This window comes from Haliaeetus leucocephalus, unplaced genomic scaffold (assembly GCF_000737465.1).
Source record: "Haliaeetus leucocephalus isolate CR32 unplaced genomic scaffold, Haliaeetus_leucocephalus-4.0 Scaffold152, whole genome shotgun sequence".
Lineage (NCBI taxonomy): Eukaryota > Metazoa > Chordata > Aves > Accipitriformes > Accipitridae > Haliaeetus > Haliaeetus leucocephalus.
The window spans coordinates 1,416,376-1,429,568 of NW_010972588.1; the positions used below are offsets into that span (position 1 = coordinate 1,416,376).

Genomic DNA, 13,193 nt, shown 5'->3' on the forward strand with positions numbered 1-13,193 from the left:
TATGATTCTAAATGTGGCCTATACATTAAAAGAAGATTTTTATGCTCTATAATTTAAAAAAAAATCTCTGTAGTAGAACTTAACCATATACCTTTTTCATAAAAGTACAACAGTATTTATCAGTAACTGTTAAAATTATAGGGTTATTTCTTAAAAATGATAAAGTAAGTGTTGACTGAACTTTTTAAAACTGAACATTTAGGAGTCATTTATGATGCTATAAAGTGCTATTTGAAACACCACAAAGGACATATTTACTGCATGTCTATATGACATATGACATGTATCATGTGCTGCAGAGTGTAATTAAATTCAAGGCAATGCAACCTTGCCATGGAATTCCCACTAAATTCTACTATATAGAGAGATTTAAATAAGTTCTCTCCACTATGTTAGTGAAATGCCAATTAAATCCATGCTACTGAGCCTTATAAAAAATTGTTCAAGCTAGTAATAAATTTGCTATCTGACACTGCTGAACTGTGTATCACAGTTAATATTATAAACTGCAATTTTCCCAGCAATTGGGGTTGGTACTGGAAATGCTTGTTATAAGACTAGTCAGTGTTGATGCAACTAATTTGCTGTATGAGAAAGCAGCAGCTACCAGCCACACCTGGGGCATCAGCTCAGGAATCAGAGGTACTAGAGCACGCAGCTGTGTCACATAAAGACTATGGAAAGAATAACTAAGAAAGGGAAGCCTTAGAGAAACATCAGCATTTGAAGACTACTCACAAGTGTTGGGGTCTCATGACATGCACTTAGAACACTGGGGAAAGAAATTTTGATCTAATAAATAACTACTTTCCTGTGCAAGTGGAGAATCTCAGCTGATAAAGTCTTTTGGGGTAGGATTAGTTGCCTTTTAGACTGCTGAGTGGTCATGATGGTCTCAAGTTATACCATGGACCCTTTTTCAGAAGTGAAATTCCTCTGCACCACAGTGGCAAGAGTCAGGGATGCAGAGAAAACACCTTTTCAGAATTTTCTGTATACATTATATTATCTTTAAGTAAAATTACTTATCGTTTTGGAAGTTTTTGTTGAGTTGTACCATTTAAGCCATTTTTAAAAGATCATGCTATAGCACAGCCTCAAAGGAACACATACCCTAACCTGAAAAATCCATGTTTATAAGGAAAAGAATCTGAGTACAGTCCATCTACTGGAGGATAGATATGTAATGCTTATCCCTGTGTTCACCTAAGACATACAGTTACAATGAAGTCAACTCTGCAGAGTGTCTGATTACACTACACAATTTCTCTAGAGACAACACTCATATTAGGCAGAGTATTTTTAATTTCATATGAATTTTAAGATTTTTTGTTCATATTTTGTGATTTGCAAGAAATAGGGGAGAGAGAGCATGGACCAAATGTGGGGTGCCAATTAGGCCAATGATCCATAAAGATATATGTATCTTTAATCAGCAGTCATAGTTTCACCCAGCCAAATTGTTGTAATTCTCCTCTCCCCTCTAATAATCCCAGCCCCAAATAAAATCCAACTGAATAAAAGATTATTAGTTCCTAAGAACATGTTTTAGAGAGGCAATGATTATTTTCACAGAAGACAAAGGAATAGAAATGCAGAAAAATCTCTCTGGGCACCTACAATTATAGTTCTTAACTTGTAGGAATCATAACTTTACTTACATATACAAGCAGCTGCAATCAACCTGACTGCATCATATGGCGGCTCACAATGAGGAAAAATTGGTTGAACAATATAGTTAGCAAACGTGATTGCTATCACTGCCTGGGTTGTTGGTTCGATAATTAGCAAGGAAGACCAGAGTCTGATGAAGGCCACAAAAGCACCAAATGCTTCCAGGATATAGGCGTAACTGGCTCCAGATTTAACGATGGATGTTCCCAATTCAGCATAACACAAAGCTCCGAACAGTGAAAACATCCCACCAAGCGCCCAGATGACTAGAGAGAGTCCATAGGAAGCACTGTACATTAAAACACCTCTGGGTGATACAAATATCCCAGAGCCAATCATGTTCCCTACAATTAAAGAAACTCCATTTAGTAATGTGATTTCTTTTTTCATCTGCATTTTTTCACTTTTCTCTGCCATATTGTCCATTTCAGCTTTTCCATTCTTAGTTTTGGATTTTTTATTGCAGCATATTCGCCAGGGGGCTGGCATCTTCAACTATCATTACCTGAAAACAAGAGGAGAAAACATCTTTTGTAACGCACATGGCATCAGAGACATGGATAAGATAATTAGCATACAAGGCATAAACAATACTAAGAACAATTATTTTGCTTGCTTTTACCTTGCAGTCCAGGAACCACATACCAGTGGATTTTCTTAACTTTCACTGTTCTATACCTTTTTAATGGACAAATGTGAGGCCACTGTCCTTGGTTATAGAACCTGAAGCTTTCATGAACTCTCAGTTCACTTTTATTATTTATCTTGAATTGTAATTCTATGTTATGTTACTGAAGTTACCTTAGGGAAGAAGGAGACACTGTACCCCTGGAAACATATCCTAATACAGCTGGATTGTCCCCTACAGGTATACCTCTCCCTAAATTTTGCTCTCATCCCAGGAAGAACTTTATTTCATCATTATTTGTTTCACCAGATAACATCCATCTGAAAATTACCTGCTGAGGAACACAAGAGAAAAGAGAGAAGATGATACTCAAAAACCCCAACCTCAGGAGGTTAATGTTAATATGAGTGTATTGGGTCTGGCTGAGATGGAGTTAATACTCCCCGTGGCAGCCCTCATAGCACTGTGCTCTGCATCAGTAGCTAGAAAGGTGTTGATAGCACACCAGTGTTTTGGCTACAGCTGAGCAATGCTGGCACAGCATCAAGGCTGTCTCTCCAACATTTTTGCCCCCCCCCAATGGCAGGCTGGGGCAGGGCAAGATCTTGGGAGGGGACATAACCAGGACAGCTGACCTAAACCAACCAAACAGATATTCCATACCATATGACGTCAGCTCAGATAGAAAAGCTAAGTAAAGGGAGACGGAAGGGGGGGCATTTTGTCTTCCGGAGCAACCACTACGCGTACTGAAGCCCTGCTTCCCGAGAAGTGGCTAGACATCGCCTGCTGATGGGAAGTAGAGAATAACATCATTTGTTTTTTTTTCTTTGCTTTCGCGCGCGCAACCTTTGCTATCACTTTATTAAACTGTCCTTATCTTGACCCACGAGCCTTTTGTTATATTTTCTCCCCCCCGTCCAGCTGAGGAGGGGGAGTGATAGAGCGGCTTTGGTGGGCACCTGGCATCCAACCAGGGTCAACCCACCACAATGAGGATAAAGAAAAGAGCTTTAGTGGTTCCTAGAGATGAGATAGCTGCTGCAGTGAAGAGTGCAGCTTGTTTAGTTATCAGCCTCACTTGACTTCCAGGTAGAAGCTGCTAGCATGCATAGGGATTGAGTTTTGAACAGCTTGTCCCTGGAACACTTTTGTATAAGGGAGTCCAACAAAACACGACTGTAAAAGCTTCCCAGTCCGGTGCTCACAGGGCAGGATCCAAGTACGCTGGGAGCTGGGAAAAATGACGTAACTGCATAGCTGCATCGATAAACCAGCCCTGTGCACACATCGCACCTCTCTGGGGCTGCGGTCCGCAGGGATGGGGAAGGGAAATGTAACAGCCGGGACTGCAGCCAACTGTCTCAACTCGGGTCCTGCTGACTCATAATGATGCTTACTTAGAACAATGAATTTTTTTTGGTGACTGTCTCAAAAGAAATCTGTATCTCCTTCTCTTCCCCTCTCCACACACACTCTAAAACACTTCCAGAGAAAAATTCCTTAAAATCCTATGGGCTAAAGCCAAGTTCTCCCAGAAGAACAATGCTCCTCCACGCGACACTGGCCAAAAACATTTGATCACAAATTTATGTTGTTAAAACTTGGGTCAATGGCCAGTTTAAATCAACCAACCTGCCCTCTCCAAATTTCCTGAAAGGTTTGCTTTCTGTTGCAAAGTATGTCTGTTTTAGCAGCCCTGAATAATTTAAAATTATATGTGTTCTTTTCCAGCTTTTTTTTGGTGCAACTCAGTTTCTTAGTTGATCAAATAACTAATAAGGCCTGATGAGGATTAAAGATTAAAAGATGTGAAACTCTCTTTAAAGATTAAATGCTTTTCTCATCCCAATGGCACTTTCTGTAACCGCAGGAGCACTGTGGGAACACTGGAGTAAAGTTAAATATTAATTCTTGCCATAGGTTTTCAAGAGTGACTGCTGAGTCTCCCATCTTTTGGTGACTTCCTCTTCACATGAGTGACTCCTCTTACTTCTCATTTTGTCCCTCTAAGAATAAAAACTGTCACCTTGGCCTGGGGGGAGGAGTTTCAGGCATCCAATACACCAGTCATGTATCTTCCTTAAAATTCCTGTTAAGCATTTCCAGTTTACTACTATGAACACAATTTTTCTGCTTCTGTGAAAGAAAGGATGGAAAAGAAGTCACACACCCCCACCGCCCCGAAACACGAGCTAGTACTTCCAGAACCTCCTGGCTCTGTCTCCGCTTTCCATGTCTATGTGAAATGTTGGCAGAATCCCCCTCCTGTGATCACAGCTGTTCAGAGAGCCCACCAGGACAGCAGCAAGCTAGAAATTTGGGCAGAACTCTGTATTAATACAACTTTGGCAGCAGAACTGGTTTAAAATCACCTTGTCCTTTTGTGCCTGATCTGGGAATTAGTTATTTATTTATTTATTAGTATTTTTTTTATTTTTAAATGTGGGTCATTCAGAGCTCTGGCTCTGAACCAAAATGCATAAATGTTTGAGTACAGCTCAATGGGAGTGAGGATTTTAAATTCAGCTGTTCCTGAGGTCATGTGAACGTGAAACTATGCAAGTAGTGATCAAAACCAATGGCTATCAGTTTTCCTGAAATAAAGTCTCAGTGATAAATGAGATAAAGTTATTTTCCTGTAAAGTAGGATACATAATGCAATTGGTATGCTGTCACTAGTGCAGGTAAGTTGTGTACAAGATATCAAACCTGAACTTTGATGTCTAGTACGATGACCTGGTAGCTAAATGGAATTTGAGCATTTAAACTGGCAATGCTACTTGAGTTTAGTAGAACTTTTACAATCTGTAGCTTTCAGGAGAGCACAAAGGTAAAGATTAAATTATTTTCTTAAGTAACACAATGTTTTGCATATTTTTTTCTTCTCTCTTGTGCTGACAAAAGATTATTTCAGATCTCTTAAAATGTGTAACCAGAGCTGTGTAGGGAAATATTTCTTTCATAAATAAGTGACTGTGGATGAAACCATTTTGAAAGAAAAACAATTAGAAGAAGAAACAAGTTCAAACTTCTGTACTTTGAGAGATGTCCCATTAGCAAAACTTTTAACCTGAATTAAGTCCACAAATAGGTACAGCCTGAGAATCAAAGGATAACAGATTCAGTTTCCATAACCAAGATGTGTAACTTCACTGTGGTTAAGTTACCCTAATTTATATCCACTGAAAATCTCCAAGAAAGCAGCAATTTGAGAACAAAATATTTTAAACAGCTTCTGCCTGTCCCTCCCCCACCCCCCCAAGCCAATAGCAATATTCCCACTGGCTTTGGCAGTGCATTGATTTCATTCAGTAGGGTCACAATGTTGAAGCTGTTACTGATTTCTTTATTGAGAACTATGTCTTCCTTAAATAACCAGAGTCTGCCTGAGGCAGGACTCATGCTAGTTCTCAGCAAAGTCTTCATGCTATTAAAAAAATAGTGGAATATAGGAAGTCATCTCCTGTACAAATCTTCCCATATAATAGCAAAATGAGAAGAAATTTTTTGTCAACTGTGTAAAGAATTTACTGCTGTTACAATCCAGGCAGTGATGAAAACAATTTGAGGATACGCCCAATGTCTGTTGCCATGGTCTAACCCTTTCCCTCATAGACAGTTTCTGCTATTTTGTTCCTACTGAACCTGGCCCATAGTTCTGCCCTACTGTCCTCGCTGTCACTTCATCCGCATGCTGTGCAATGCATGCAAAGAATGCAAAGAACCTCCCTTTTTAAATTACTGCATTATATAAATCTTTTCATTCTCAGGAAGCCACTCTGAATTCCTGTCTGCTAGAGGACTCACTGTAAGGATTTGTCACCTATTATAATACAGGATTTTCCTGACATGAAGGAAGGTCCCTGCTCTCTTGGTCCCCATGGACTGTGACAAGCCAAAAGAGTTATTGCTCTCTGGAAAACAGAGATTCAGACAGGCATCAACATGCCAATGTGCCTCAGAGGCTGCAGCAGGCTAAATGAGACAGCTGCAAACACTTGCCTGTGACTTGTGCCAGCAAGTGATCTCTATGACAAACTTCAGAACCCTGTTTTCATGCAGGTCCTGCTCTTCCTTAGGGTCTCCCTCAGCAAATGGAAGAAAATTTTCATCTTAGAGAAAAAGCAGAATGCCTTGCGAGCACAGACAGGCATAATGGCCCTAAATCCTTTGCAATCTTATGTTTACCTGTATGCACAAACAGCAACAGAAAGGAACTTGTAGATGGACACCTGAGAAATTAAAGAAAACAATAACACCATATACAGGTAATTCTCAATAGCTCATTTTTTAGTCAAGCCACTGCCAGAATTCACACAGAAAAGTGAAGGAAGAAGGGACAGCTTGATAGTAGTTGAAAACCAGAGTTAAAACCAAAGACAGTTCTTCCATAAATTAGTGCAGGACTGGTTTAGCAAGGCAGGATTTTCTCAGACACTTCCCATCCTTCAGGGATCTACAGCCTCATGAGTGATTGCCTTCTTCTTGAGGAGGTAATTAACCTTTGCCAAATGATTAAGCAAGGCTTGGTCAGGGGTTATGGAAGCGTGACATCTTATGAACTGCTCCATAGACTTCCAGAGGGACCAAGCTCCTTCTATTTGTTGGGACATTTTGAAATTCTCCACTTTTAATTCAAGAAATACTAGTAAATAAATCAGAGGATCTCTCTCAGAGACCCAATATTGTTCCCTTCAGCAGATTCCCTTGGAAACTGAGGGCAGTTAGAAAGTCACCTCCTCTCAAAGATGTTGGAACATGCTGGACATCAAATTTGCTCCTTAATATTATTTCAGATAATTTCATGGCCTTTTCTTTAGGTGATTGTTGTCTACTGTGACATAATTTCTCAATAATGAAAGTCTGCTATGACATCAATGAACGTTGCAAAGTCAAACCAGGCAATAAAACCGATAAAACCCCAGTATTTTCTAGTTTCAGTTAGAAAACTAATGATATTAAGGATGACATTTAAAACCAAAATCTAGCATGTTTTAATTATGTTTGCATTAGAAATCAATATATGTGTAGAAAGCCATTTTAAAAGTCATGAGCAATCTGTTATTTTCTCCAAGTACACTCTGGGTAATTTTCTCCTGTGTGTAGCAGATTGACCAAAAATAAAAAAAACCCCAACCAACCATATAAGTTTATATTAATAACTATTGGAATATGAAATCCGATGAGCCAGCAGTTTTCAACATGACCAAAAATTTATAGATCAAACTTCGAAACACTGTGGCTGAGCATGAGCATCAACAGGTCTTAAAGGGAGTATTCGTGGCAGATTATATTGTTGAATGTTTTCCAGTGAGAGAGGACATCAAGCAAACAAAACAAGTTTATGCATTATGAAGGAACAGCATAAAATAAAACATTCTTAGCAATAATAATAAAAACACCAAACAGCAATAAAAAATCCACTTTGATCTCCTCTGAAGAAAACATATCCCGCTCAGTAGGAAATGAGCATATTTCCTTTTAGTTTTTAAATTTTATGTTTATAAAAATATTCACTGAATTAATGCTTTACATGCTCCAATTGCATTACTGTTGTCAGAGGCTGCTTTTCCCACAGGAGGGACTTGCTCTACCCTCAGCACTCCATTCCCACCCCAAAGCAAATCACAGAGGATATTTGAGAGAGAAGCTATTGCAGACCAAATCTAAGAAAGGTATTAAAAAGAGAAGGTAGCAGCTTACCAGAGGGTAGGTGATATGCTTGCTTCCTTTAGCAGAAAGGCTACTGTAATTGAATAGTGACTCTCTAGCTGCTGCTCTAATAAGCACATATCTGTTTCACCAGGATGGGTAAGTAAGTTAACACTAATATGAATTGCCTCTTCTCCCACTTTCGGTTTAGCCTTGCCTTTAGCCATTATTTTTATTACAGTAGCATGAACACTAAAATCAATAAGAGCTTTCAAGAAAGAAGATCCCAGACTCTCCTGGAATGTGGTTTCTCCAAACAGCCTGAACTGAGGTCATTAGCAGGCAGAAGCAGTCAGCTTAAATATCAGCTGCTCTCTATTCCTTATAAAGTTGTGATAGAAATAAGACAAAAGGAAGGTTGGGGGAAAAAAAATAAAAAAAATCTTTCATCCATGTGTCACTGAAACCAAGAACACCACTTTCCCAGATGTTAGTGTGAAGCAAATGCAGTCTAATTCCTTCTTGTTAATTTAGAAAGCCACAACAGCTTTTTACTAACACTGTACACAAAGATGATGTTTATTCTTATGGCATAACTTGCCAAACCAGAAAGATTTTCAGAGTGGGGAGATTAGCAAAGAGTGGTAGTTAACTGAAAATCACAAGTATTATTTAATTTCAGACAATCTAATGTTTTTCTGTTTACTTTTTTGGATATATTTTATTTTAAATTTAATCTACTCATTGTTAAATATTTATCAATGCAGTTATTTTCCTTAACTGGAGAATTATATATCTGTGACTTTTCTAATAACTTATGACATGATGCATGATACACACAACAGGCTGATCTAGTGTTAAGATCTTATTTTAATTAAATAAGCTCTAAAAAAAAAATCTAACATAAAAAACAAGCAAAGAAAGAAATTACTTACCCAATGTATTCAGCTTTGTCTTCTGAAAAAATATGCTGCCCTGTCTATGAAGTACTTTTGGAAAGCCAGTATGGTATACAGCACAATATCTACTGAAACAATTAAACAACCAGAAAATAAAGTCTTCTGGGCAGAGCGAAGTTAATGAATGCAAGAGCACTAAACTGGGATTTTTGTTTTCCATGAACGACAAGGCCACTAGTAAGGCAAAAATTTGTACTCACGTGTCAAAGGGCATCTGCAAGGAGCTGATCCAGCAGGTCAAGAGTCTTAAGTCACTGGACTGAGTTGAGGCACCAGATAACAGGACTTCATCAGAATGGGCTACTAATCCACACAGGAAAGTGAAATAAATGAATTCATACACAGATATCCCTCCAATCAGCCTCAGTAATCCAACTGGAAAACAAGCAGAAGAGTTGCATCATGTTGCACGTTCCATACTGTAACCCACAGTGACCCAAAGGAATAATAAAAACAACCCAAATCTTTCTATCGTAAGTCAGTGCTCCTCCTATTTCTTCCTTTTAAAGTAACATCTTGTAAAAACATGCTTCTGTGATAGATTGACGCAGGTCTACAGTTAATGTTTACACAGAAATGGCTGTGCTTTTTAAAAACACTATTCAAAGCAGGTATATGACAAGTATTTTGAACAAACAGCCTCCAAGTTGCTTTATCTATGAACGATGGTTATTTATCCCTGAGAGCTCTCTAAGTCTGCCCGAAAAGATTGCACAATTCCAGCTGCCTGCAAGGCTGTGGTTACGTACATTATAATATATCAAGAAACATTTTGGCAACAGAATTGTTTTGCAGGGATGTTGTTCTCTGCTGGAAGAACAGAGAGGCTGAGAGCCATGTTCCTTAATCAGGGCCTCTGTCATCTTAAAACCTTTTTCTTCAGTCGGGGCAGTGTTAACAACCTATAGCCTAAAAACCAGAATGCATATTTTGAAGAATGCATAATTACTTTCACTCTGAAATTTGAACCTGAATTTGTTCTGTTTCTGATTTGGGGCACCAAACTGTTTTTTTGATTATGTGGTATGCTGACGGACTCTCTCCTCAGATATTTGCCCCTCCTTAGAGCTGGAGAGCACCTTTATATTGTTCATATATCCCCCTCCTGAGCCAGCTTCAGCCCTTTGTTTTAATTCTGTAGAGGCTGCATGTTGGAACATGAAACAAAACATTTTCTTTATTAACATCTCCCATTTTTCTATTGGTCTGCCCCTGATGGTTACATCCTACTTGACATTTCCCACAAATTTACAGTAACAGCACATAAATTAGCATTGAGCAATCATAAAGCATGCAGTGTGCATGAAAAACATTTCTTTCTTGAACATTTCTTCTGTGAACACAAAATCTAGTTCCCTTGCAAAGGAAGATTACGCTTACTTGCATTTTAAGTAAGCAGGATGGATAACGTGAAGTGAATGTGACTTCCTTTATAACATATTTTTCTCATTCATTTTTAGTCTTGCAGAATTTGACTGGCACTTCTGCAGTGAGGATTCTCCTGTGCCAACTTACTGCTCATAGCAATTCTTCTGTTATAACTACACATACACACTTTTGCTTATGGAACAGCAGAGTGAGGTACACTTGCCTGAATAAGCCTGTGACATTTTCTGGTTTCTTTCCTACAATTCCATTACTGCTTAGGAAGGCTTTTCATACTCTGCACTGGAAACAAGAGGACTTCAATTATTTCCAGAGCCCTCTTCATTCATACCGCTGCCCAGATGCACCAAACACTTCAGCTACACCTCTGCCACGTCCTCTGCTTCCTCCTGGTCCTTACCTCTGCCCCCTGCGTCTTAGTGCTCAGCCAGCACAGGCTCCTGCAGTCCCCGTCTACAACGGGTGCACTTACAATTAACCCTGACTGAAAAAATACTGCCAAACACCCTCTGCTATTAGTTGCAAGAGTCTGAATGACAAACAAAGGCCACCATTTGTGTCATCCTGGTAAAATCAGATACTTACGTACTATCCCATGAAGTTGGTGCAGGACAGAGCATAGTGCACAGACCACATCAAGGAATGTCTACCACCATGTTAACTCAAGGTATGGGAGCAGAACACAAGGATCAGCCACTACTAAGTGACTAGGTGCTAAAATGGCATATGAAATCTAATGGTAACAAGTGAAAAATAGTATGTATAGTCCTATGTTTCTATTTTTCCCCACGTACATGTAAAAAGACGTTTTTATGTGTACATTTTAAAGGGCTCTCAATGAGCTGTTACAACTCAGAGAAAAGCTTTTATTGTCAGCAAGAACAGTGCTCTGAAACATCAGCAGCATTCCTCCTCGGCATGAAAAAGCTGAAAAATCTCTTACAAATTGCTATGAAGAAGTGAGGAGCGCACAAAATACTGTTGTGTATTGGAAGGTGCAAGGGGGAAACCAACCAGCTTTCCAAACGGTAGTCCTCCTGAGTGCTCGCAACCCTTTCTCTCACAGAGCAGGGTCCCACTTGCCACATCCACAGATCTGGCATGACTGCAGCAGAGACCCCCAGCGTGGTGGTCTCTTCCTGACAGAGAAGTTGTGCATGAACTGCATGACTGTGCCTGACTGTCCTCGCCGACCCTGGGCTTGCCACCACAGTCAAAATCAGTGCTGAGTGTTCCAGTTGCACAGAAACTCTGTTCCTCCTTCACAGCACTGGAGTTAAACAACAGAAGAAGCTGCAGACGTTGACATATCGGCTCATACATCTGTCACCTCCACACACCGTTCAGATGCCCAGTATGGATCAGGTATGCAGCCTCCACCTCCCTTTCCCCACGCCTACCCCAAAGCTTTCTCCTTACCCCTTCTTCTGTATCCCTCAAGTCCTGAGTGTGGCCGCCCCCTCCTCCATTTCACTCTTGAGGAAATCTGTGCTTGCCTAACACGAGAGGGCAGGTTTATGGATTCTACTCCCTCACAGAAGGAGGCTCAGGGCCCAAGGAAAGAAAAGGGAGATAGGACTGATTTCTACTGAGTGGCCTCAGGATTTCCTTGGAGGGCTGGGCTTTGGCTAGAACAACACTCATGGCCTTACAGATGCATGTGTATTCAGGACTGAGGGTAGAAAATTACTTGTCCTGCAGCTGTGCCACCTCTGGGTGATGGCACGTGAAGAGGCGCAGCCCATAGTGATAGCAGCAGTGTGACAGCACCGTTCCTGAATGTGACTCTGTAGGCCAGATATGTCATTATAATTATTGACTAACCCCAAGCTAGTTCCCTACTGACAGGCAAGAGTCAGCAGGGAGACTTCAGAAAGCAGCAGGACGCTCTTTTCCCCTCAGCCAGGTGTCCTACCAGTGGGTCCTCATCTTCTACGTCCAACATTTCCTCTCCACTATGAGGAGACTGAAGGGTGGGTAACTACCACAGTTGCCTTGGCAGCACCTGGAATGGCTTTGGGATCTGTCCCACTCATTCCCCAGGGCTCCTCCACTCATCCACATGGCTTCTGGGGAACAGCAGCTCCTGGGGTGCTGGCAGAAAAGCTGCAGTGGGCGGTAGGCTGCAGAACCTGTCAGAGGCAAGTGAGTGCAAAGGTGCAGCAGCAGCACCGAGGAGGATCAACAGCACAAATCACAAATTTAGATCAGCCTGCCAGCCTGTACAGGTACCATCATGTACTCTGCACAGCACGTAAAGCTAGGATGCATGGCGTCTGTGCTGTGCTCAAGTTGTTTGCTCTAAGGCAGAAATTGCTTTCCATGAGTTGGGAAATGCAAAGAAGGTGCAGACCCCCAGACGTGAGACATCAGACGCCACCTGGCAGGCCAAGGATTTTTACACATAGCAGGACCACTTTTACCTTCTTACACGTAATTAAAAACAATAAATTACAAAGTTTGCAACTCATGCAGACCCTACTACAAGAACAACATATCGGCTTGTAAGAAGATACCTCTAAAGAAGCCTCTGTTCTAGTTACTAAAACCATAATTCAGGAAAGCTCTTAATACAGGATGAATTTTGGACACACATCTAAGAAATGTTATTTTGCTACCTTGCATGACACAAATCTTTCTTTAGGCACTACTAATAATGAACAAATATGGCTTAAAATATGACATGCAGCGAAACACACAGTTCCAGCACCAAACTTCCACTAGCAAGGCTGGCAGCTTTCTTCAGAGCCTGTCCCTGCTAGGCATCTTCAGGTCTGCTCTACAAAAAGCACAACCATTCATTGCACCATTGCACTGGTCTCAGCTACCTAGTTTGAATTTTACAGCCTTCAGGGAGAAGCAGGATGAAATGCAAATTCCAAGTTTCTGCC

The 13,193-nt window shown here is 40.5% G+C and overlaps 1 protein-coding gene across 1 annotated transcript in view; it reads right to left on the reverse strand.

Moving 5' to 3' along the window:
* Positions 1-2,177, reverse strand: part of LOC104828368 (Y+L amino acid transporter 2-like) — a 14,727-nt gene extending 12,550 nt beyond the window's left edge. The window contains exon 1 of the mRNA XM_010562007.1: positions 1,662-2,177. Within this exon, the coding sequence (XP_010560309.1) occupies positions 1,662-2,163 (502 nt within the window). The 5' untranslated portion in view covers positions 2,164-2,177. The remainder of the gene's footprint in view (positions 1-1,661) is intronic.
* Between the last annotated feature and the right edge of the window lie 11,016 nt (positions 2,178-13,193).